This window comes from Anomaloglossus baeobatrachus, chromosome 6, assembly GCF_048569485.1.
Source record: "Anomaloglossus baeobatrachus isolate aAnoBae1 chromosome 6, aAnoBae1.hap1, whole genome shotgun sequence".
Taxonomy (NCBI): Eukaryota; Metazoa; Chordata; class Amphibia; order Anura; family Aromobatidae; genus Anomaloglossus; species Anomaloglossus baeobatrachus.
This window is the reverse complement of record NC_134358.1, coordinates 427,038,093-427,064,201: the sequence shown is the minus strand read 5'-3', so window position 1 is coordinate 427,064,201 and position 26,109 is coordinate 427,038,093. Positions and strand designations below refer to the sequence as shown.

The window sequence follows — 26,109 nt, the reverse complement described above, 5'->3', positions numbered from 1 at the left end:
AATACAAAAAAACATTTTTTTGGGATAAAGTTTCCCCCATTATGCCATTGTTTTTTACTATATGATGTAAGACTCTTGTACACAGCCATGTGGAAGTGTGAATAACCCCTATGTGTTATTTTCACCTGTTAAGTTAGCTGTGATTCCGAATCATTTTCACATTTTAGTCGTTTAAGCAGCTTCATGTTAAAAAAAAATCTGCACTACACATCTTCTTCCTCTGTAACATACAGATATTGAGATGCATAAAGAATATCTATTCATGCAAAAAAAATATTAACCACTAGTGTGCAGCCATATACTATGAGTGCCATCACATATTTAACCACAATGAAGAAATATCACAAGGATTTTGGGGTCACAGAGCAGTAAGTGTCAAGTTTACAATGAAGAATTTGCATTTGTAAGCTTTTGAATGGTAGATTTTTTTGCCAAGACAGATTCCGTAATACACGTTGAATGAATGAATGAATGAATGAATGAATGAATGAATATAAACATGGTTCTGTCCTTTTGACTGAAGCTTTGGAACCTCAATACTGAGTTATCCCATCTCCAGTGGTGATTAGAGTGGTCATAGACTGCAGGGACTATGTATATAATGACTGGGGGTTGATGATAGTCATGTTAAGAGCTCTATCGGTGGTCTTGCCTGAAGTGACATGAATATGTTATGACCTGATGGCATCCAGTTGAGCATGTAGTGATCCCTTGTTTGCATCATCTTGTGCAAACAGATGACAGAGAGGGGGGAGTATATAAGCTCCAGCGCAGCAGCCAAGAGCACAGAACTATTCCTGCACACTGAGCACTGCCCTCTCCTGCTTCTCTTTTGGAAAAGCAGATCTGTTCTGAAAGGTGAGTATTCTGCCTATTCATTGTCATTCAATGTTTCCATCAATGCTATAAATATAAAGGAATACTACGCTATGGAGTCTATTCAGGTAATAGGAGCTGCTATCTAAAGGGATACTATACAGGTGGTAATGTCTACAACTAGGAGTCAACATTCTCCAGTATAGTGAAGTTACTGCGAAGTTTGGGGACAACTGATCTTTACTTAATCAGGTCTGTTTTTTTATCTATTTTTGAGAAACACTACAAGACTAGACTTGCTTGATTTCTTGATTTTATTTAATGTATAACTTGGAGAAATACTATACTTTTACTTTATGAGTACATGCTGATTATTTTTTTTAGTTACGTATTTAAAAAATGAGGTCATATGATGTACGTGGCTAGATAACTTTCTCATATATTAAAAATATCTATATTATCCATATTTGCACTCACGTTACATTAAATTGTCAAATCGTAGTTAGATTTTCATTTTCTTTAAAACGTAAATTAGGGAGCTGATACTTATACTTTCCCCTGGTGTCAGGTATCCTTGGTATTCTGCCAATTATATTTAGGTTTTACTGATTTACATCTGTGTAAGTTTACCTGCATGTGTTGAACAATGTAAATGTGAAAATTTACAAAAAAAACCCTACACAATTGTGATTATCGTTATATGACTATTAGCTGAATATTAGTCAGAAGACATTTAGATCTTGTCTATACGTCAGCTATAAATTATACATAAAGATAAAAAAAGGCAAAATTAATTATTACATAAAATTATTACAGAAAGCTCTTTCGGAAAATATCTTAAGACCGATCATTTGTTAAAACTGACATTTAATGGTTTGTGACGACAGGAACTGGATAAAAATATAATTATTGGAAATAATAATCCGGCTGCACATAGAGCAAGTTATGACAAGATAGCTCAATGTTAACAGATAGAGGTCAGTATGTAGCAGAGTTAATCACCTGGTGACCAAGAGTCCGCAGGAATACAGTCTTTTTAACCTGTTGATCGACAACTAGTAGCCATTGACATTTGGAGAGACCTTACAGGAATTTACCCTTTGGGTATTTGATGTATTCTCCCTTTGGGTATTTGATGTATTCGCCCTTTGGGTATTTGATGTATATGATACCCATAGGGTTTTAACAGTTGTCGACCAAACAATATTGACGCATGAAGGGCTTGAATAATTTATAGCACCATATCCCTAATTATCATCCATGCAGAAAATAGAAAAGCCAATTCATTAACTAGTATAAAGATTTTATTATGACCTTTCCCTATTAGTTTTGATGAAGTTTTGATCGAGTAGAGTTTTGTTTAAATCTATAATGTAATAGTCGAGACAAGAAGTAACAATCATTGTCATATAACATTATCCACAGAAAAAAATAATAATTATCCGATCCTAGTTTTTTGTTATCTGGCTATTTTGACATTTCTTATATCATTTATTAATTTTCCTTCTGGTTTGTTGAATTGCAAGTACGCCATTAAATATTAATAATCTGTATGTTGTTGAGTCTCATGCATGAAGATTCAGCAGTTCCATAATGTCGGGATTGACTTTTCATAGGAAACGTCTATCTGTATGAAAAGTTGCTGAATTGTGAGGCACGATCATTGAGCAGAGTTTATCTCTGAAGCTGTGTTGCATGTACATAGCAATATTTCTTTCTCCTTTAAGATGCGTACATAGGCAACACTGTACCGCAGGTGATGGTCATAATATCCCCAACCCTGTCTGAATGTCTACTTTTAAATACTATTGGTCAAAACAAAGCGGAACATTTCATTCTCATATTTTAGTATTTTCATTATTTCATTATTTATAGTAACATTTTAACTTAACTGGTTAATGTACACAATATCCTAATAACATAACAAATTTTAAGAGATATGCATTAAAACCATGTGAAATTCAGGAGAACTCACTAGTAACTCCATATAATGGTACTACTGGATAGCAATTAGTACCATTTTATGGGAATACTATTGAGTTGTCCTAAATTTCACTTGTTTTTAATACACATCTATTAAAATTTGTTATTTTATTGGGATTTTTTTTATGTTATCAAGATTTCTTTGGATCCCTTTATAGCCTATCCATTTTTCTAACATTTTTTGCACAAATATACTTATTGTACTTTACAACAATTTCAAAATGTATCATGGTTTATAATTTTCCCTTAGCTATGTACAGAGGAATATGCATCTGTGTACTACTTGCCGTGCTGTCTGCAAGCTCAACAGGACAGCAAACTGTGGGCTCTATGAATGAGGATCTAGGGACCCGCGAAATAGAACAGCAGAACCCATTACATCACCCAAGACATATCCGTGCTTCATCTGGCCAGTTAAAAACCTTCCAGCGTTTTGATGGAAATGGAGACCAAAAGGCTAACTTTGGGGCAATGTTGGCCAAATATCTCCAGACCAGGAAAGGTAAGATTAGATTTTTGTATTAAGATCCCGTAACTTATTAATCATAACTTATTCACTATAGAAATTCATGCAATGGATAAGTAACATATCAAAGAGCTGAAGAAATTAATAAGTAGATAGAAACAGAAAGGTAAAAGTAGGAAATATAAATATACTTGATGTCTTAAATTTGATATGATAAATATTCTAAGACACCGTATGTGCAGTATAATGGATCACTATCTGATATTGATAATTCTCTAGGAAGGTTGTAATAGGTCATAGTAGTTTGCATTTATAATGAATACTTTACAGTTTGGTACAATTATAGGGTAAAATGTAACAATAGCTAATGGCAGGGGTAAACTAGGGGGATGGCTGATGGCCATGTTACCTGGGTGCTGATGGCCAAACAAGCCACTCTGCCTTGATCATTGTATTACTGTCAATGTGTGACAGAGAACTGGATGGTAGTGGTTCTCATAGTACCTAGGCACTACAATATGGTACCTATTCATTCCGTACTCAAACACTATCCACTACAAAAACATTATAGGTATTATAGTGCTTTTCTTTAGTTAGTTGCTTGGAAAACTTATCCTATGAACAGTTCTTTAGTTAGTTATTGTCTACCAACAAAAATGGCATGGGAAATTCAAGATCATAGACATGGATTCCCTATTACAAATCCTTATCTGTTAGTCAAATCCAAAAGCTTAGTCTGAGGAACCTTCCAGAACTGGAGGATGAATTACATTAATTAACCAAACTAAAAGCAAAGAGGTCGAATGACATTAAGGTGTTACGTATTTTGGTTGTACCAACATTAACATTTCAAACCAACAAAGGATGAACTGTATAGGTTACCCCATTCTACTATCAGGAAATACCATTATTACTGCATTGCATAGGACTGGAAACTATTCTAGAATGTCATCAGTAGACTGGATGATGTAAGATAACGATAGAAAAAATTATGCATGGTAGGGTCTGAACTTTAAATGCTTTTCCATATCTTGTCCTTGCATTATCAAAAGGGATTTGTCTTTCTTAGTTCTAGTCTCATTAATTGGTGATGTTGCATTTTGGCTAATTGAAATTGTTATCGAGGCACCATTGCGCAATACAATGCGTTGTTTGTGCATGTTTGAGCATTAAGTAGGTAATCAGCTGGTTTACGCTTTAATAGTCAGGGTCAGACTTGCATGTAAGTATCATCAAAAATTGGAAGCAGAACCATGTAATGAATTGGGGAATTGTGTGAACAGATGCTGTGATAACAGCTGGCATATGTGATGCACAACATATATTGGGTAGGTATGCCAATGCCAACTTGACTACAGATGAGGACATCAGTGATGTGTTCCAAAATTTAGAAAAGTGGGTGAATGAAATATGTTCCTTCCATAAAGTCACAAGGTTAAGGGCAATGTGCCTTGACCAAAACTGTGTATTCATATTTTTACAAATTTAAAATTAAAGGAATAAAGCAATCTCCATTAACAGGGATATCTGGATACTGCTGACAGTATTTTGGGGTAAATGGAAAACCTTTTAAATTACATTTTCAATATGTGGTGCTTGAATGTCAGATTAGCCTGGGTGTGCCAAGAGAATGTTCCCCACTGAATATTTTTATCTCCACCAGCTTAAATTGTTCACACCTGAGAGGAAGGGGTCATTGATTCATGATGCTTGCGTCAAATTATGACCCGCCCATCAGAATGGTGTCATAGAAATTTGGATACATCTGACCAGCAACTTTTTTTTTTACTCGCCATTGATCCAATTGTTGTTTTCTTTTACCAAGTCTTGACTTTCTGTTTTCTTTAGACAGTAATGTCTCTCGAGTTTTATGTCTGATCTTATATCCCTTGGGTACTTAGGAGTTGTCAATTAAGACATGATAGCGGAGTAAGATCTTTGCGTCCAGCTGCAATTCCATTGCAATGCTCTTTTTTTCCAAACATTTTTATTGATTTTGCAAATTTTATAAAAACCATAACAAAATGAGTATGATTACAAGGGAAGGACAATCAATTGACAGAGTATGATATAGAAGAAGAAAAAGAGGGGTACAACCCCCTCTTGCTAGTCCAGATTATTCTTCCATGAAAAATGACATATAATGAAACCGAACTAGAAAGTCAAAATAAACCACATGTAATATACTGTATTCCCTTAAACCCCTGTGTCATTCTTTAATAATTCCAAAATCAACGATGTGATTTAATACTTCCTTGACGTCTCGCCTCCTCCTTCCTCTCGAGGCCCCACTAAGTGATCCTCAGGTGGCCCAAGCTATCCTGGATTTCATTCAGGAGATACCACTCCGTGTGTATGAAAGGTGTCACCAAGTTATTTATTTCTCCCCGTGTGAAGTGGTGTTCAATAAAATTTTTCCATCTCGCAAAGAACGTGACTGTGTTTTGATCCTTATCCCTTTCCGCTTCTAATTTTTCCAACTTCAGAAGAGTATGCAATTCCCCAAAAACCTCCTTTGTAGATGGACCCTCCCTCTGTATCCAGTGTCTTAAGATACACCTTTTAGCTATCATGGCCAAGTCATGTTTGATTGCAAATGTCCTTTTCTCCCGAGTATTTGATCCCCCTTTGACTCCACCCTCAAAGAAATGGAAAATCCACACCATTAATTCTGGTCTGCAATATATCCCCCATGTTGTTTGGGCCAACATTCTTACTCGATTCCAGAACCTCTTCACTTCCTTACATTCCCAGAGTCCATATAGCATATATGTTTTCTCTGCTTGGCATTTTGGACAACGTGCATCTCTACCCGGAATATTGAAACCTACAATAGCCCTATGTAAAATCCTAAACTGGGTGTCTCTCCAACCCTCGTTGGTGATGTGTTTCCGCATTTGGACCCACCCTTTCAATATATTTCGCAATGCTCTTTTAAAAGAATAATCTTTACATCTTCCTCTGTCCCTTTCATTGACAAGATGTTTATGTCCACAGGATCCCCTTTTGCTAGATCTTTTTCTTTGCTCACACTGATTTCTGTATACTCTCTAAATGTTTGTATATTAAAGTCCCACCAGGTAAATGATTTATAATACTGTATATTGACCCTGGCTAGTCTTACACCAATGATCTATCTTGTTAAAAAATTACTCAGATTCTCAATTTTCCCATTCTAATGTGAATTTGCCTTGAATGGATCAATACAGAACATACTCACTTGATTTTATATTTGTATAACTTGTGCCTATTAAAGTGGACAATCAGTGTATATAAGTTATATATTAGTTAGGTTGCCGCTATGCGAATATTCGATGCGCAATGTAAGTCTTTGGGAAGCCCGAATAGTTTCGAATAGTTGTTATTCGGGGTTTCCCATAGACTTACATTGAGCATTGAATATTTTCGAATAGTCGAATAGCAGCAATTTATTCGTCAAATATTTGCAAAGCCGAATATTTGAGGTATTCGATCATCCCTGTATATAACCATGGGGACACAGTTAGGCTATGTGCCCATGGGACAATGTACCTGTGGATATATCTCCAGATACGTACACAGGTTTACCGCAGCTGCTGGCCGGAATCCGCAGCTATCCATTGCTGCGGGATTCCAGCGAAATATCTGCTGTAAACCTGCAGACATTCGTGCAACTTACCTACGGAAGTCCCGGCCTCTATCTCCATAGTGGAGAGGCGGGACTTCCGGAGGTATTTCCGCAGGAATAATTGACATACAGTTACGTGCGGCTGCGGGACATCGCAGCATATTCCACAGCCGCACATACCGCTGCATGGACAAAGCCTTTCCCATGTCCCATAGGATAACATGGGGAGTGTCTGTACTTGCTAAAACCTGCGGATTTATCTAGAAAATCAAGATAAATCCGCAGGTTTTCCTTGTCAAAATCCGCGGGTACATTGTCCCGTGGGCACGTAGCCTAAAGCTTAAGAATGAGGCATCATTCTTCCAAAGGCAGTATGTCATGTATAATATGGTTTTCTCTCTCCTTTTTGTCATTTTTTGTCATAGATTTTCATCTTAGTATTCTGGTCATAGTCAACACGCTTTTTCTATTTTGTCCATAGTGACCAGTAATATCTCTAAGGCTTCTTGAACATTGAAGTTGCTAGAACCCATAGTAGCTGTTATATCAGCTACACTGGTAGTTATGGCCATGGTGTCCACACAATTAGAATAACAAGTAGTGTTATATGCAGTTGTTAGAGCAAATATATTACAACCCCAAAACAGTTGGGATGGTGTGTAAAATGCAAGATCACAAAAATGCAATGATTTTGAAAATCTCTTATAGCCAAATTTTATTCACAAAAGCACATAGAACACATATTGGAAGTTAATTAAAATTGCTGGAAAAGACAAAAAGGTGCAAATATTGTTATTTACTGTTGGTACCAGAATAAACTGATTACAGGAAATCATTCACATGGGATATTTGTGTCAGTCATAACTATTATAAGGGCAAGGAAGACACAATGGCTGCTGCAACCCCTGTAGATGGATCAGTGTACAGAAGGAAGAAGGAAGAGAGCTAACCCGCGCTGCCATGTGGTTATCCACATGAGCAATTGAAGATAAATTGTGATTTATTGTCCTACGCGTTTCGGCGTTTTGAAACTCCTTCTTCAAGAACCAAAATCACTGATACAGAGTGAGTCAATTTTCAACTAAGTCACATTACTGGTTATAAAAAATAAGCTTGTTAAAGAGGCAGAGTTTTTCAGAAACAAACATGGTCCGAGGTTCCCTCATCTGTGAACAACTGCATCTAAAAATGGTAGAACAATTTCAGAAGAATGTTCTTTAACTTAAAATTTAAAAGACTTTCTATCCCACCATCTAAAGCACATAATATTGTCAACAGATAAAAGAGATTCTGGAAAAATACATGTGCACAAAGGAAAAGGCCAACCGTCAAGATTGAATGCTTGTGATCTATGGACACTCAGACAATACTGCATTAATAAACCAAAATGATTCAGTTGGGCAAATCCCTGTATAATCTCAGGAATATCTCCAATAAACATTGCCTATTAACAAAATTTGCTGTGCAATCCACAAATGCAAGATAAAGCTTTATCATACAAAGAAGAAGCCATATAACAAAATAATCCAGAGTTGCTGCCATTTTGTATGGCCCAAGGCTCATTTAAAGTTAACTGATGTGAAATGGAAAACTGCTCTGTGATTAGATGAATCAGAATATGAAATTGTTTTTGGAAACCACAAACACTGTGCCAAGCATATTGAAGAGGAACCAGACCATCCAGCTTGTTTTCAGTGCACAGTTCTAAATCCTGCATCTCTTATGGTTTGGGGTTGCACTAGCACCTATACCATCAGCTTACACATCTTGAAAGGCACTATCAGTGTTGTATATTGTTTTAGAATAACACATGCTCTCATTCAGACAGCGCCTATTTCAGGGAAGGCCTTGCATATTTCAGCAAGACTAAACCACATACTGCATCCATCACAACTACATGGCTCTGCATGGGTGATGAACTGTCTGCCTGCACTCCAGATCTTTCCATATAAAGCATTTGGTGCATTGTGACAAAAAAAAAAGTTATTCAAAGAAAAGCCAGGACTGTTCATCAGCTACAATCCTACATCACTCAAGAATGGGACATTTATCTCAGATAACCCCAGCAATTGATCTATTGATCTCACATCACAGACATTTACAGACTGTTGTAAAAAAAAGAGTGGATTCTGAACATAGCCCTGTCCCAACTTTTTGAGATGTGTTGCTGCATTAAAGGTAAGGTATCGCGTTTTTTTATTTTTGTATTAAAAATACTGATTATGAAATCAAGTATTTTTAATACAAAATGAAAATCGCTGCTTATTTAGTTTTTTATTTAATTCTAGTTTTACTGGAGGCACTGGGGGCTGCCATGGATTTGTTGTGTGTGTAACGACAGTTACACACTCCTTTATGGCAGCCCCTGTGCATAGAGAACAGTGGTCGGGATCCGACCCCATCAGTAACGTTACAGTGGGCGTCTGCTGTGACCTGAATGCGCCCCCTGGGCTGTCCAGATCACAGCAGATGGAGGAGATCAGCGCCATCATTGTGGAGCTCACAGCCATGCTGTTTGCTCCAGTGTACCCCTGTCAACCGCCAGGATGTGTGAGTACGGGATACCCCCCCACCCTCCCCCCGTTACCATCGCCGATGATACCCCCTCCCTCCGCTCTCCCCAGCCCCCGCTCTGCCCCCGCTACTGCTACCGCCGCCCCTCCCCCCGCCGTTAACATCTCCGATGACACCCCCTCTGTCCGCTCTCCCCAGCCCCCGCTCTGCCTCGACTACTGCAGCCGCCCCTCCCCCCGCCGTTACCATCTCCGATGACACCCCCTCCCTCCAATCTACCCAGCCCCCGCTACTGCTACCGCTGCCGCCCCTCCCCCCCGCTGTTATTGTCTCTAATGACACCCCCTCCCTCCACTCTACCCAGCCCCCGCTCAGCCCGCCGCCGCTGCTGTGTGTGTGTGTTTGTGTGCCACTGCATGTGAGTACCGCCGCAGTGTGCTGAGCTCTGTATCTAATCCTCCTGTGTGATACTGTATGCAGGGCTGTGTATCTAATCCCATCCTGTGTGATACTGTCTGCTGAGCTGTGTATCTAATCCCATCCTGTGTGATACTGTGTGCTGAGCTCTGTATCTAATCCTCCTGTGTGATACTGTCTGCCGAGCTGTGTATCTAATCCTCTCCTGTGTGATACTGTCTGCAGGGCTGTGTATCTAATCCTATCCTGTGTGATACTGTCTGCTGAGCCATGTATCTAATCATATCCTATGTGATACTGTCTACTGAACTGTGTATCTAATCTTGTCCTGTGTGATACTCCAGCTCTCCTTGGTGACACTTTAGACATTTCTGGTCACCAACAAAATGGCTCTGCACTGTGTCGCTACATGTCATTCTCTCTTATCTGTTGTAAACACTCAGATTAGGAGGGGGGAGGCGTGCCATCACACACAGGAGAGCAGACTCTGCCCACTTTACTGCAGCTGTAATTGGAGCTTTTTCTACAGTGGGATTTCTGTAGGATTTCAGAAGCTGCTCCCCCAAGTGTTTAACAGTGGAAAATATCAAACTTTTTTTTTATATTTTGCTCAATTAAAAACAAATAATAATATTTAAACAAAACATTAAAACATTGTTACTTTACATTTTTTCAGTTATTGATTTTTTTTTTATGACACCTTCCCTTTAAACTAAATGTGTTAATTTTTCTCAAATAAAAAGGAAAAATATCTAACTTTCACCTTCTGATTGCGTTCAATGTTCCCTTGTGAATAAAATGTTGCTATTAGAGATTTTCAAATAATTCCATTCTTCTTTTCTTTATATTTTACACAGCGTCCCAACTTTTGAGGAATTTGGGTTGTATATTTCTTTGTTAATTTTATCTATTTTAGCGTTATGTAAAGTGATTGTGTTAATTGGAATGATAATGAAATCAGAATATGTCTTTGTTGACATTTCCAGGTTAAAGAGGTTTGAAGAATTTTTATATATATATTCTTCCAGAAACAGTGCCACTTTTACATTTTTATGTTGGCAGCACCTGGTGTTTGTGCTGTAACAATTTACTCGAATGGAGAGGGTCAGTAATTTCAGACATGGCCTATGGGCATGTGTAGCAATGTTTAGGGAATAGCAAGCATTTTTATCCTCTACAGTCATTTTGTATAAGGTTAATATCCTGGCTTAGGAGGAGTAATGTAAGGTTGATTTAGCAGAACAAATAATACAGTAGCTGGAGATACGTTTCTGTGAAGAAGTTCCTTTAGATTAAAGCACTTTCATTTTGGTACAGTAGATTACATAGATACAGTTAGGTCCAGAAATATTTGGACAGTGACACAAGTTTTGGTATTTTAGCTGTTTACAAAAACATGTTCAGAAATACAATTATATATATAATATGGGCTGAAAGTGCACACTGCCAGCTGCAATATGAGAGTTTTCACATCCAAATCGGAGAAAGGGTTTAGGAATCATAGCTCTGTAATGCATAACCTCCTCTTTTTCAAGGGACCAAAAGTAATTGGACAAGGGACTCTAAGGGCTGCAATTAACTCTGAAGGCGTCTCCCTCGTTAACCTGTAATCAATGAAGTAGTTAAAAGGTCTGGGGTTGATTACAGGTGTGTGGTTTTGCATTTGGAAGCTGTTGCTGTGACCAGACAACATGCGGTCTAAGGAACTCTCAATTGAGGTGAAGCAGAACATCCTGAGGCTGAAAAAAAAGAAAAAATCCATCAGAGAGATAGCAGACATGCTTGGAGTAGCAAAATCAACAGTCGGGTACATTCTGAGAAAAAAGGAATTGACTGGTGAGCTTGGGAACTCAAAAAGGCCTGGGCATCCACGGATGACAACAGTGGTGGATGATCGCTGCATACTTTCTTTAGTGAAGAAGAACCCGTTCACAACATCAACTGAAGTCCAGAACACTCTCAGTGAAGTAGGTGTATCTGTCTCTAAGTCAACAGTAAAGAGAAGACTCCATGAAAGTAAATACAAAGGGTTCACATCTAGATGCAAACCATTCATCAATTCCAAAAATAGACAGGCCAGAGTTAAATTTGCTGAAAAACACCTCATGAAGCCAGCTCAGTTCTGGAAAAGTATTCTATGGACAGATGAGACAAAGATCAACCTGTACCAGAATGATGGGAAGAAAAAAGTTTGGAGAAGAAAGGGAACGGCACATGATCCAAGGCACACCACATCCTCTGTAAAACATGGTTGAGGCAACGTGATGGCATGGGCATGCATGGCTTTCAATGGCACTGGGTCACTTGTGTTTATTGATGACATAACAGCAGACAAGAGTAGCAGGATGAATTCTGAAGTGTACCGGGATATACTTTCATCCCAGATTCAGCCAAATGCCGCAAAGTTGATCGGACGGCGCTTCATAGTACAGATGGACAATGACCCCAAGCATACAGCCAAAGCTACCCAGGAGTTCATGAGGGCAAAAAAGTGGAACATTCTGCAATGGCCAAGTCAATCACCAGATCTTAACCCAATTGAGAATGCATTTCACTTGCTCAAATCCAGACTTAAGACGGAAAGACCCACAAACAAGTAAGACCTGAAGGCTGCGGCTGTAAAGGCCTGGCAAAGCATTAAGAAGGAGAAAACCCAGCGTTTGGTGAAGTCCATGGGTTCCAGACTTAAGGCAGTGATTGCCTCCAAAGGATTCGCAACAAAATATAGAAAATAAAAATATTTTGTTTGGGTTTGGTTTATTTGTCCAATTACTTTTGACCTCCTAAAATGTGGAGTGTTTGTAAAGAAATGTGTACAATTCCTACAATTTCTATCAGATATTTTTGTTCAAACCTTCAAATTAAACGTTACAATCTGCACTTGAATTCTGTTGTAGAGATTTCATTTCAAATCCAATGTGGTGGCATGCAGAGCCCAACTCGCGAAAATTGTGTCACTGTCCAAATATTTCTGGACCTAACTGTATCTGACTACTTGACAGGGGTCCTCATATAAAGTGGAAGTCTGTACCTTAAAGGCCATAGCATAGGTCACAGACTACCAATGAAAATGCGTATATTCATTTTTATTCATATTTATATCTTCTATTTTGGGCTTGAACAAAACAGAGTAAACAAAATATTTGCAAGATTAGTTTTTAATGATAATATAAATTCATGATATATTAATTAACTAGTTTTTTCTTTATGGACCCCTAGGAGTCAATTATTGCAGTAATTCATTCAATTCTAGGCTATATTATGCATTAACAATAGTTTGCTAATGCATTAGTATAATGCTTCCTTATGATACAATAAAAGGTATCAACCACTGAGGACTCTCTGTTCTTTTAAACATTTTTTTTATGATACAATAGTCATCTGGGAATATACTAATGTAAAGTGTGCATGTGGTTGTCATGATAAAGATATCAGTAGATTAATAAACCATGTTCAATTATCCTCCTCATGTGACTGGTACTGGATTCATCAACAGCGCAGAAATCAAATTTCTCCACTATCATTTTTGTCATTTTAAACCAATGTAATGCAATGAAAAACTATAAAATGTTCCCCAAAAAATGAGCCCTAACAATTATAAAAAAGATTAAAGATAAATAGTAAGTTATCAAGTTCAAATAAATTAAATCTGGACGAGTACTCAGAGTGGCTAGAAGTATAAATCACTTCTAGCCACTTATCACTTATCTCAGCAGCAGGAAGGACACTAAGGAGCTGTGAGTCAGACTAGGTGGATGGAGACTGAGCAGCAGGAATAAGGGACAGTGAGGAGCTGTCAGTCAGGCTAGGTGGATGGAGATTGAGCAGCAGGAAAAGGGGACAGTGAGGAGCTGTGAGTCAGGATGGGTTGATGGAGACTGAGCAGCAGGAAAAGGGGACAATGAGGAGCTGTCAGTCAGACTAGGTGGATGGAGACTGAGCAGCAGGAATAGGGGACAGTGAGGAGCTGTCAGTCAGGCTACGTGGATGGAGACTGAGCAGCAGGAAAAGGGATAGTGAGGAGCTGTGAATCAGGCTGGGTGGATGGAGACTGAGCAGCAGGAATAAGGGACAGTGAGGAGCTGTCAGTCAGGCTAGGTGGATGGAGATTGAGCAGCAGGAAAAGGGGACAGTGAGGAGCTGTGAGTCAGGATGGGTTGATGGAGACTGAGCAGCAGGAAAAGGGGACAATGAGGAGCTGTCAGTCAGACTAGGTGGATGGAGACTGAGCAGCAGGAATAGGGGACAGTGAGGAGCTGTCAAAGTGGGTGGATGGAGACTGAGCAGCAGGAAAAGGGGACAGTGAGGAGCTGTCAGTGTGGGTGGATGGAGACTGAGCAGCAGGAATAAGGGACAGTGAGGACCTGTGAGTCAGGCTAGGTGGATATGTAGCACCCCATGTTACCTGCAGGGCTTACTCGTCACCGGGCCAGTGGCTTTGTGGGGTTGCTGTGAATGGCCTGACCCAGCTTTTGGCCCCGTTGGTTAAAGGCAAAGAGAGTCCAAGGGGGGATGGGGATTTGCTTTGCAGTGCCACCCGTGGTGCGCAGCCAGGGATTAGCCGCCGCTGCGAGATGTCACTCTCCTCCGGGGCTGTTGTTACCACAGCTCAGATAGTCCAGCTCCCCACAGGTGGAACGAGCCCCAGGGAGAACGGTGGCGACGGGGGAAAGGGCCGTTGACGTCGAAGCGCGGGGCGGTGGCACCGGCAAATCAGAGTCTCACACAGGGGCTGCGGTTCCAGGTGTTTTACTCACAGTTTGTGTGCTGTGCCCGCAGATTAGCGGTCATCGCCGTGATGGGCCAAAGCTGATCCCGGAAGAATCAGAGGTCACCACCGGTGTTGTGAAGCGTTTGAGAACTTCCTCCTTGCGCCTTGTAGTGTGGCTCCCCATGGCATGAAGCTACTTGGGGACCCCAGTGTCCTTGGCTTTAATTGCTGACCCGTACGCAGGCAGTGCAAAACTTGTTATGGACCCGACCATGGCCGTGGCTCCTGTTTCTATATGCTGCTGGTGCCCCGGGACTTTTGGTGGTGGGCAATGGGATGTGAAATCCCCCTTCCCTGCAGATTCTGGTAGTCTATCGTGAAGTATGTTCTACCCTAGGGCTTCTGCATGCTGTGCGGCGCCGGTCCCAAAGGAGCTGTTGGGGCTCACCCTCCGGCTACCGTATGACCTCCTGTCTCACAGCTCCATCTGGTAGTCTCCTGTCTCTCTCTCAGTCTGCATCCGGTTGGCCCCTCTGGGGGGGAATCGTTCAGCATCCCCCCCAGAGGCCTTGCTCTTCTCTGGCTCAAGCTGTTCTTTCTCCTGCGTCCAAACTGTTCTGAGGTAAAACTCATTCTGAAGTGAAACTAAGTGTCTTTGCTCACTTCCCCAGACAGCTCCCACCTTTCTGATGACTCACCAGTGCTGGGGAATAACCCATTGCTATGGTGCCCACCTGTGTTGTGTAACTGCTGGCTGACTGGAAACCACCTAAGTGTATTGTGTAAGTGAAAACCAGTGGTTAACCGCCTCTTACCCAGGATGAGCATTGCATCTTAAATCAGATGCAATACCGTGTGGCGACTGAAGCCTCAGAGGCACCACAGATGGAGACTGAGTAGCAGGAAAAGGGGACAGTGAGGAGCTGTGAGTCAGCCTGGGTGGATGGAGACTGATCAGCAGGAATAATAGACAGTGAGGAGCTATGAGTCAGACTAGATGGATGAGACTGAGCAGCAGGAATAAGGGACAGTGAGGAGCTGTGAGTCAGGCTAGGTGGTTGGAGACTGGGCGGCAGCAATAAGAGACAGTGGAGAGCTGTGCGTCAGACTAGGTGGATTGAGGCTGAGCAGTAGGAATAAGGGGCAGTTAGGTGCTGTGAGTCAGGCTAGGTGGATGGAGACTGAGTAGCAGGAATAAGGGACAGTGAGGAGCTGTGAGTCAAGCTAGGTGGATGGAGACTCAGTAGCTGGAACAGGGGACAGTGAGGAGCTGTCAGTCAGACTAGGTGGATGGGGACTGAGCAGCAAGAATAAGGGACAGTGAGGAGCTGTGAGTCAGGCTGGGTGGATGGAGACTGAGCATCAGGAATAAGGGACAGTTAGGAGCTGTCAGTCAGACTAGGTGGATGGAGATTGGGCAGCAGGAATAAGGGACAGTGTGGAGCTGTGAATCAGGCTGGGTGGATGGAGATTGGGCAGCAGGAATAAGGGATAGTGAGGAGCTGTCAGTCAGGCTAGGTGGGTAGTGATTGAACTTTCACATAGAATTATGCAGTCATTCTCACATGGGTTATCATGTCAGGTTGACTGCATATCAGATGTAAGAGATCTATTTAATAATGTATGTAGTTTGCAAAATGAAATCTGTTTACAGATATGTTTTAAGGACAGAGAGACAGAAAAATTACACTGTCAGAAAAAGTAATCATCTGATTTCTGAAGAACTGCCTACCTATGACAACGGTAGAAAGGAGTGCAGCAGATAAAGAAAGCCACTGTAAATCAGATGCTCTACAATAGTTTGAGTCAACAGATGTACTTCAGTAACACAGTCCCACAGATCCACAGATTAACTTGTAGAAATAGGTAAGATGACAGTGCACTGCCGAGTAAAGATATAGGGCACAATATTTAGTGAATATTATGTTTATTGAAGTCCACAAATTGACAAATACCTGATGAAGGCTTCTGTCCAGAGTCGTAAACCAGTTTGTGATTTGTGAATTTGTGGACCTCAATAAAGATAATATTCACTGAATATTGTACCCTATACCTTTACTGGGCAGTGCACGGCTACCTTACCATATTAACCCGCTCACGTCCTGAGCGAGTTTTCTCCTGGTGCTATCTCACATCTCTTAAGAGAAGTAAACTTACCATCCGTTACTTTTTACTGTGCCTCCTAAGCGACACCAAAATCGTACCTTTCCCATCATGATGATTTGTGTCATAGATCAGCGCTGCCTGAGACATGAAATGTTGAATGGAGTCCCAAGTTCTTGTAGTACGAAATAAATCATTATTGGAAAATATTGTTTAAAAGAACAGAGAGTCCTCAGTGGTTGATACCTTTTAATGGCTAACTGAAAAGATGGTAATAATTGCAAGCTTTCGAGACTACTCAGGTCTCTTCATCAGGCATGGTACCATGCCTGATGAAGAGACCTGAGTAGTCTCGAAAGCTTGCAATTATTACCATCTTTTCAGTTAGCCATTAAAAGGTATCAACCACTGAGGACTCTCTGTTCTTTTAAACAATTTTTTTATCTCTACTGGCTAACACGGTACAAAAATATATTTTACTTGTTGGAAAATATTGTAACTTTATCCCATCATAGCATGATAAACCACTGCCTGAACCTTTATTATGGGGGCCGGCTGCATCCTGTATTGCATTTAATATTTTGTAGTGGTGTTGGTAAATACGGATGACTTTTTTCAGTAATGTTCACTGTACAATATAGTAAATATTAAGGAGCTCAATTTTGCTTAGGGTATCCAGTTGTGCGTTTAGCAATTACATGTAAATCACTAATTCGAGGTGATGCATGGTTCCTCGGTTCCTCCATTAGGGTATAACTATTATCTGTGACTGTGATAGTAAACTTACTACAGGAAATTTAGATGTAGTTTCCCATGTAACCAGACGGTCAGACTGTTTGTCCCTTCTTCAGATCTTGCATTGCACTTTTTATTCGGGATGGCTGTTGTGTATAATAATGGACCCACCACAAACCTCACCATAATTCAGTGCATAAAGATCTGATTTTTTTATAACAGGATTAGAATCAGTATAAACTATGACTAAGAAAACCACTATTAAAGGGTTATTATTCCCGTTTCCATAAATGGACACTGTTGGATAGTGCTTGTAAGTATGAGAATATGTGAAATTTACTGCTTATTAAAATTTTAAGACATTCTTGAGATATAACACTTTTTTTTAATTTACAGGTCGTTACTTAGGAGTAGAGTTGAGCGCGGTTCGTGGTTCGTGGTTCTCCAGTTCGCGGCTCGAGTGATTTTGGGGCATGTTCTAGATCGAACTAGAACTCGAGCTTTTTGCAAAAGCTCGATAGTTCTAGATACGTTCGAGAACGGTTCTAGCAGCAAAAAGCAGGGCTTTTTACAGCTACAGTGTGCAGGAGCCATCGCTGGCAGCCTGCCACAAGCTGGTAACCAAGATAAACATCGGGTATCCAAGCAAAGCGCTTTGGTTAGTAACCCGATGTTTATCTTAGTTACGTGCAGGAAGCCCACACTTTCCCGCTCAGCTCGCTCCGCCCCCTCCTGCCCGCGGCATGTACACATACATACACAAACACACACACACACACACATCCCCCCCCCCATCCCCCCCCATCCCCCCCATCCCCCCCCGCCCGCCCGCTCGCTCGCTCGCTCGCTCGCTCGGCTTACCTGCGGTGATGAAGTCCCGCCATCCCGACCTCAGCGCTGTCACTGTCCTCCATGGCCGCCGCTTGTCACATCACCTATCGCTTCCGACCCGAGACTGACTAGCGGTGACGTCACGGACCTCTCGCGATACTTGCTGTGAAGGCGCCGGTCATTGAACTCAGTGACAGGTGCTGTCAGTGTTCTGGAGATCAGCGCAGGTAATGTACCTCGCTGACAGCAGCACTTGTCACCCCCCTGCAGTGACCTGGGCTGACCCATTGATGTTAGCTCAGGTCACTGCACTGCTCTCCCAGTCAATGGGGAACATCCTGCTCTTCATTGACTGGGACAGTGTGGATCGTCATGGCAACCCCTTGGATTACACCAGACCTGGATTTGTTTTTCAATCTAATAAATTGGTTAAAGAGGGAATGTTTTGGGGAGTGTTTTTTCAAATAAAAATGTGTTTGTCGTCTATTTTTTTTTATTACTGACTGGGTTGGTGATGTCGGGTATCTGATAGACGCCTGACCTCACCAACCCCAGGGCTTGATGCCAGGTGACATTACACATCTGGTATTAACCCCAAATATTACCCCGTTTGCCACCGCACCAGGGCGCGGGATGAGCTGGGGCGAAGCACCAGGATTGGCGCATCTAATGGATGCGCCACTTCTGGGGCGGCTGCGGCCTGCTATTTTTAGGCTGGGGAGATTCCAATAACCATGGACCTCCCTAGTCTGAGAATATCAGGCCCCAGCTGTCTGCTTTACCTTGGCTGGTGATCCAATTTTGGGGGACCCCTACGTGTTTTTTTTTTTAATTATTTATTTAATTTAAAATAACAGCGTGGGGTGCCCTCAGTTTTGGATTACCAGCCAAGGTGAGGTTGCCAGCTGTGGTCTGCAGGCTGCAGCCGTCTGCTTTACCCTAGCTGGCTACAAAACTAGGGGGAACCCTATGTCATTTTTTTTTCATTTTTTTGGCTAAATACAAAGCTAAGCACCCCTTAGTGCCACATGAAAGGTACCAAAGGGTGTTCCACTTTTTCTCCATTTTTTTCTCCACTTTCTCTCCACTTTTTCTCCACTTTTTCTCCATTTTTTTCTCCACTTTTTCTCCTCTTATGCTCCACTTTTTCTCCACTTTTTCTCCACTTTTTCTCCTCTTATGCTCCACTTTTTCTCCACTTTTTCTCCACTTTTTCTCCACGTTTTCTCCACTTTTTTCTCCACTTTTTCTCCTCTTATGCTCCACTTTTTCTCCACTTTTTCTCCACTTTTTCTCCACTTTTTCTCCTCTTATGCTCCACTTTTTCTCCACTTTTTCTCCACGTTCTCTCCACTTTTTTCTCCACTTTTTCTCCTCTTATGCTCCACTTTTTCTCCACTTTTTCTCCACGTTCTCTCCACTTTTTTCTCCACTTTTTCTCCTCTTATGCTCCACTTTTTCTCCACTTTTTCTCCACTTTTTCTCCACTTTTTCTCCACTTTTTCTCCTCTTATGCTCCACTTTTTCTCCACTTTTTCTTCACTTTTTTCTCCACTTTTTCTCCTCTTATGCTCCACTTTTTCTCCACTTTTTCTCCACTTTTTCTCCACTTTTTCTCCTCTTAATCTCCACTTTTTCTCCTCTTATGCTCCACTTTTTCTCCACTTTTTTCTCCACTTTTTCTCCACTTTTTCTCCTCTTATGCTCCACTTTTTCTCCACTTTTTTCTCCACTTTTTTCTCCACTTTTTCTCCTCTTAATCTCCACTTTTTCTCCACTTTTTCTCCACTTTTTCTCCACTTTTTTGTCCACTTTTTCTCCACTTTTTCTCCTCTTATGTTCCACTTATTCTCCACTTTTTCTCCACTTTTTCTCCACTTTTTCTCCACTTTTTCTCCTCTTATGCTCCACTTTTTCTCCTCTTATGCTCCACTTTTTCTCCACTTTTTCTCCACTTTTTCTCCACTTTTTCTCCACTTTTTCTCCACTTTTTTCTCCACTTTTTCTCCACTTTTTCTCCTCTTATGTTCCACTTATTCTCCACTTTTTCTCCACTTTTTCTCCACTTTTTCTCCTCTTATGCTCCACTTTTTCTCCACTTTTTCTCCACTTTTTCTCCACTTTTTCTCCTCTTATGCTCCACTTTTTCTCCACTTTTTCTTCACTTTTTTCTCCACTTTTTCTCCTCTTATGCTCCACTTTTTCTCCACTTTTTCTCCACTTTTTCTCCACTTTTTCTCCTCTTAATCTCCACTTTTTCTCCTCTTATGCTCCACTTTTTCTCCACTTTTTTCTCCACTTTTTCTCCACTTTTTCTCCTCTTATGCTCCACTTTTTCTCCACTTTTTTCTCCACTTTTTTCTCCACTTTTTCTCCTCTTAATCTCCACTTTTTCTCCACTTTTTCTCCACTTTTTCTCCACTTTTTCTCCACTTTTTTCTCCACTTTTTCTCCACTTTTTCTCCTCTTATGTTCCACTTATTCTCCACTTTTTCTCCACTTTTTCTCTACTTTTTCTATGGTCGGTCTACCCATTAGCTCTGCCATGCATAGTGTAGCTCTACACCTACTGCACATGTTACTTTATGATTGACATCTCTTTCGTACCAGAGCTGTCTAAGTCTACTCTGACCCCATATTTGTCATTACTATATTGTCCTTGTACTGTATTATGACATTTGTATCATGTGTTTCATTTCTTGCTGTGTTGCAATTTTTTTGCTGCATCCCAATTGTACCTCTACATTGTTCGAGTTTATGTTATTGTTCTCTCACTCTTATGTGATACTGATTATTGTCATTTTTCATGATTACATGCAGATAAGTCCAATCTGACGAAGGCTCAGGCCGAAACGTCATTTGTAACTTGTTTTGGACAAAAACATATATGCTTATGAAAAAAAAATTTTCTTAATACGGACCAATAAAGAGTGATTTTGCATTACTATCCATTGTGACTTACTGACTTAGTCTGGGAGATATAGAGTGCCGAGGTTACTCACTAATTTTATCTATTATTACCTCTGAGCACCTATATACCAGTGAGCAGAGCTTCCTCTACAGTAGTTCTCCTGATTAGGCATGCCCTTACCTCATGAGCAGGGCATTGCAGCTTTGGTAGCAACCATTACGACATGGACTCTGCTGCTGTGGACCCGGGGAGAGTGAGTGCAGATTCATTGCACCCACACTCCTCACATGAAGGGTCCGCACTCCTAGAAAATGGGGGATACGTTCCCTGAGTGTCTCCCCCCCATATTCTAGACGGTCCAGAGTCGTCGTGGGACCCCTTTATTTTTTTTCTTACAATAAATTGGTGAAAGAGGAAATGTTTTGGGGACTGTTTTTTCAAATAAATTTCTTTTGTCGATTTTTTGTTTTTGTTAGTACTGACAGTTTATGATGTTGGGTATCTAATAGACGCCATGACATCACAAACTGCTGGGCTTGATCTCAGGTGACTTTACAGCTAGTATCAACCCGATTTATTACCCCGTTTGCCACTGCACCAGGGCACGGGATGAGCTGGGGTGAAGCGCCAGGATTGGCGCATCTAGTGGATGCGCCACGTCTGGGGTGCCTGCGGCCTGCTATTTTTAGGCTGTGAAGGCCCAATAACTATGGACCTTCCCACCCTGAGAATACCAGACCACAGCTGTCCGCTTTACCTTGGCTGGTGATCCAATTTGGGGGGTCCCCTACTTTTATTGTGTAATTATTAATATTTATAAAATAATTATAAAAAAGAGCCTGAGGGGACCTCCACATTGGATCCCCAACCACGGTAAAGCTGCCAGCTGTGGTTTTCAGGCTACAGCCGTCTGCTTTACCCTAGCTGGCTATCAAAAATGGGGGGACCCAACGTAATTTTTTTTTTTTAACTATTTTTTAAATAGAAAAAATTAATGGGCTTCCCTGTATTTTGATTGCCAACCAAGGTAACGGCAGGCAGATGGGGGTGGCAACCCATAGCTGTCTGCTTTATCTGCGCTGAGAATCAAAAATACCGCGGAGCGCTACGTCATTTTTTTAAAGATTTATTTTTACAGCACTGTGATGTCCAGCAATCAAAATACAGGGAAGCCCATTTTATTTTTAGTTATTTAAATAAATAATTAAAAAAAATATATGTTAGCTCCCACTGCATTTTTTGTATTGCTAGCTAAGGGTAATCCAAGCAGCTACTGGCTGCTAACCCCCACTGCTTGGTGTTACCTTCACTGGCAATGGAAAATCCAGGGAAGCATTTTTTTTTTTTTTTTTTGCCAAAAAGCTACAAAAAAAGGACGTGAGCTTCGCCATATTTTTGTATGCTAGCCAGGTATAGCAGGCAGGTGCTGGAAGAGTTGGATACAGCGCCAGAAGATGGCGCTTCTATGAAAATGCCATTTTCTGAGGTGGCTGCAGACTGCAATTCGCAGCAGTGGGGCCCAGAAAGCTCAGGCCAACCGGTGGTGCGGATTCCAATCCCCAGCTGCCTAGTTGTACCTGGCTGGACACAAAAATGGGGCAAAGCCTACGTCATTTGTTTTCTAATTATTTCATGAAATTCATGAAATAATAAAAAAAGGGCTTCCCTTTATTTTTGGTTCCCAGCCGGGTACAAATAGGCAACTGGGGGTTGGGGGCAGCCGTACCTGCCTGCTGTACCTGGCTAGCATACAAAAATATGGCGAAGCCACATAATTTTTTCAGGGGGCAAAAAACTTCTGCATACAGTCCTGGATGGAGTATGCTGAGCCTTATAGTTCTGCAGCTGCTGTCTGTCTGTATGGAGAAGAGCAGACAGCAGCTGCAGAACTACAAGGCTCAGCATACTCCATCCAGGACTGTATGCAGAAGTTTTTTGCCCACCAAAAAAATGACGTGGGCTTCGCCATATTTTTGTATGCTAGCCAGGTACAGCTGGCAGCCACGGGCTGCCTCCAACCCCCAGTTGCCTATTTGTACCCGGCTGGGAACCAAAAATATAGGGAAGCCCGTTTTTTTTAATTATTTCACTTATTTCATGAAATAATTAAAAAACAAATGACGTGGGCTTCGCCCTATTTTTGTGTCCAGCCGGGTACAACTAGGCAGCTGGGGATTGGAATCCGCAGCACAGGTTAGCCCGAGGTTTGTGGGCGCCTCTGCTGCGGATTTCAGTCCGCAGCCGTCCCAGAAAATGGCGCTCTCATAGAAGCGCCATCATCTGGCGCTGTATCCAACTCTTCCAACAGCCCTGGAGCCGGGTGGCTTGTTGGGTAATCATGAGTTAATACTGGCTTTGTTTTACCAGCCAGTATTAAGCCAGAGATTCTTAATGTCAGGCACGTTTGACCCGGCCATTAAGAATCTCCAATAAAGGGTTAAAAAAAGACACCACACAGAGAAAAAATACTTTAATAGAAATAAATACACAGACACATTAGAGACTCCATCTTTATTACCCCTGTCAGCCCTCCACGATCCTGCTCTTCTGTCTTCTTTCTTTCTAGTGTAGTAGTAGTGACGATTGTAGTGAGGAAGGATGAGATTCACCAGCTCATCACTTGGGGCTGGGGAACCTCCATCCTAACTACAATGCTCACTACAATCGGGAAGCAGCGTGCAGCCTTCACTCCGTGAGTGATCACTGCTGGCTGCTAGCGGTAACGCTGACAGACGCGTTACCATAGCAACGGTGCTCTCGGAGCCGCGGTTAGCGGTGACGTCACCGCTAACTGCGTTGCTATGGCAACGGTGATCTCCGTTAATGACCGGCTGTGTCAGCCGGTCCCTAACGGAACGGGGAGTCGACCGTGTGCTAGAGCATGTCGTCGGTACACGGCGATACACATATGTGCACCGTGTACCGGAGAGATGCACTCGCAGGTCCTACATGACGTGTCATAGTCATGTGACCAGTCTGTAGCCAATGAGATAATAGCCACGTGACTGGTCACATGGCTATTTTGACGTCACAATAGGTCCTGCTTCTCTGCTGGCAGTGCAGGTCACCGGGAGGATTCAGCGATCATCGGATGGAATAGCGGCAGGAGACAGAGTGCAGAAGGGATCGCGAGGACCGGTAAGTGTTATGGCAATGTTTATTAACTGTTTGTGTACATTTATAATGCATTTTTATATGTTTGTGATTGCCTCCCATTATAGCCTATACGTTCGAGTTCGGTTCGTCGAACGTTCGACGAACCGAACTCGAACGGGAGCTCCGTTCGGCGAACCGACCTCGAGCCGAACCGCGACCGGTTCGCTCATCTCTACTTAGGAGACCGACTGTGGTAGAGCCCATAAAAATTACGCTGAAGCTGGCTGGGATTGGGAGATAACGGTGGGCTCTCACGATCCTGATCAGCTTCAAAACAATGCTTGTAAGCACTGTGCATGTGTGGTCGGTCTCCAAGGCAGCAAGCTGTAAACAAAAGAAACCTGGTAATATCTCAAGAACGGCTGAAACTTTTAATAAGTAGTACATTTATTGTATTTACAAATACTATCCAACATAAAAAATGTATGAAGATGGGAATAACCCTTTAAGTAAAACAATCTTTTAAATATGCTGTCTGCCTTAGGATGGAGCCCCCTACTCAGCACCCTACTGAGGACCTAGTTGATCTGTGCATTGCAGAGAAGGAACATTAACATGTAATACATTACCTCTTTTACTCTGTTGGTTACAAATATTGGATACTAGTCAACAATTGTAGAAATTACAGTGCCCATAGTGGCTTTCATGTAGTTTACTACAGACCCCAAATACATAGAATTGTTATATATATATATATATATATATATATATATATATATATATTATTTCTTTTTCACCAGTAGCAGTAATACATTTTCATCTGCAGGTTTATCTTCTGATGTAGAATCCAGACTATGAAACAAAAAACTAGAAAAACCATAAAAATCTAATTGGCTAATGTACTGTCACGTACAGCGTTCATATAAAGAATAGGACTACGCATTGACCCCTATGTGGATACTTGTGTTTGTGAACACATAAAAATAAAGAATGGTAGAAAAATATATATAAAAATAGAAGGTTAAAAAGTGCATAAATAAAGGAAATACTCCAGAATTAGTACATCATGTATCCTTAAGAAGTTTGGCATTTGCAGATTCCTGATGAAGAAACCAATGCAGACACATTGATGGGTTGTTCAGGATGAGAATAATATGGCTGTTTTCGTCAGAAAAAAAGTGCCACGCCTCGGTATGTTATTGTTGATCAGATTTATTGAAGTAAATTAGCTTTTCTTTTAAAAAGAGCAACCATGTTTTTAAAATTTGAACAACCCCTCTAAGGTTTCTCAGCCATTTTACTGTTGAACAACCCCAATACATATTGAAGAGTGTGGCCGTGTCCCTCACATAATCACAAAATGTATGGGGATTGTGAAGGTATAGGAGGCTCAGAGTAAACTATCACTTGATAATGGATATATTTGGACGTTATGCAATCATGATTGCTTGCAGACAATATATATTTTATATTTCAGCAGGACCTTCTTCTGGACGATATGCAGTTTTGCCAAGCAGACCCATCATTGACCCAACCCATCGGATAAATGACAGAGATTACATGGGCTGGATGGATTTCGGCCGCCGCAGTGCTGAAGAATATGAATACTCTTCTTAAAATGCCCCATCCCATAAAAACACATTCCAGATTCTGTACAGATTAAATAAATTAATTTGTTGTCTTTACAAATCATGTTCTAAACATATATTTATTATGTACTTGTTGTAAATTTGTTTGTAACATTTTACAATGCAATACACATATGCAGAATTTTACAGAAACCTTTTTTTCTTCTTTATTTTGCCTTTTTTATTTTGTATCATATGCTACTGATATTCCATATTAAAAATTATTTAGTTTACCACCTCTTGTCAATCCAAGTTGCTGGGTATTACACAATAAACTGTAGATGAAAAACT

At 41.1% G+C, this 26,109-nt stretch overlaps 1 protein-coding gene across 2 annotated transcripts; it reads left to right on the top strand.

Moving 5' to 3' along the window:
- Window positions 1-754: 754 nt before the first annotated feature.
- Window positions 755-26,109, top strand: CCK (cholecystokinin). 2 transcript variants are annotated; one of them, XM_075316621.1, is made up of 3 exons: window positions 755-858; window positions 3,050-3,301; window positions 25,671-26,109. In XM_075316621.1, exons 2-3 carry the CDS (start codon window positions 3,052-3,054, stop codon window positions 25,805-25,807), a joined length of 387 nt encoding a protein of 128 aa, XP_075172736.1. In that variant the 5' UTR covers window positions 755-858; window positions 3,050-3,051; the 3' UTR covers window positions 25,808-26,109. The 2 variants fall into 2 exon arrangements, with proteins under 2 accessions (XP_075172736.1, XP_075172735.1); XM_075316620.1 differs by having other exon boundaries at window positions 25,668-26,109.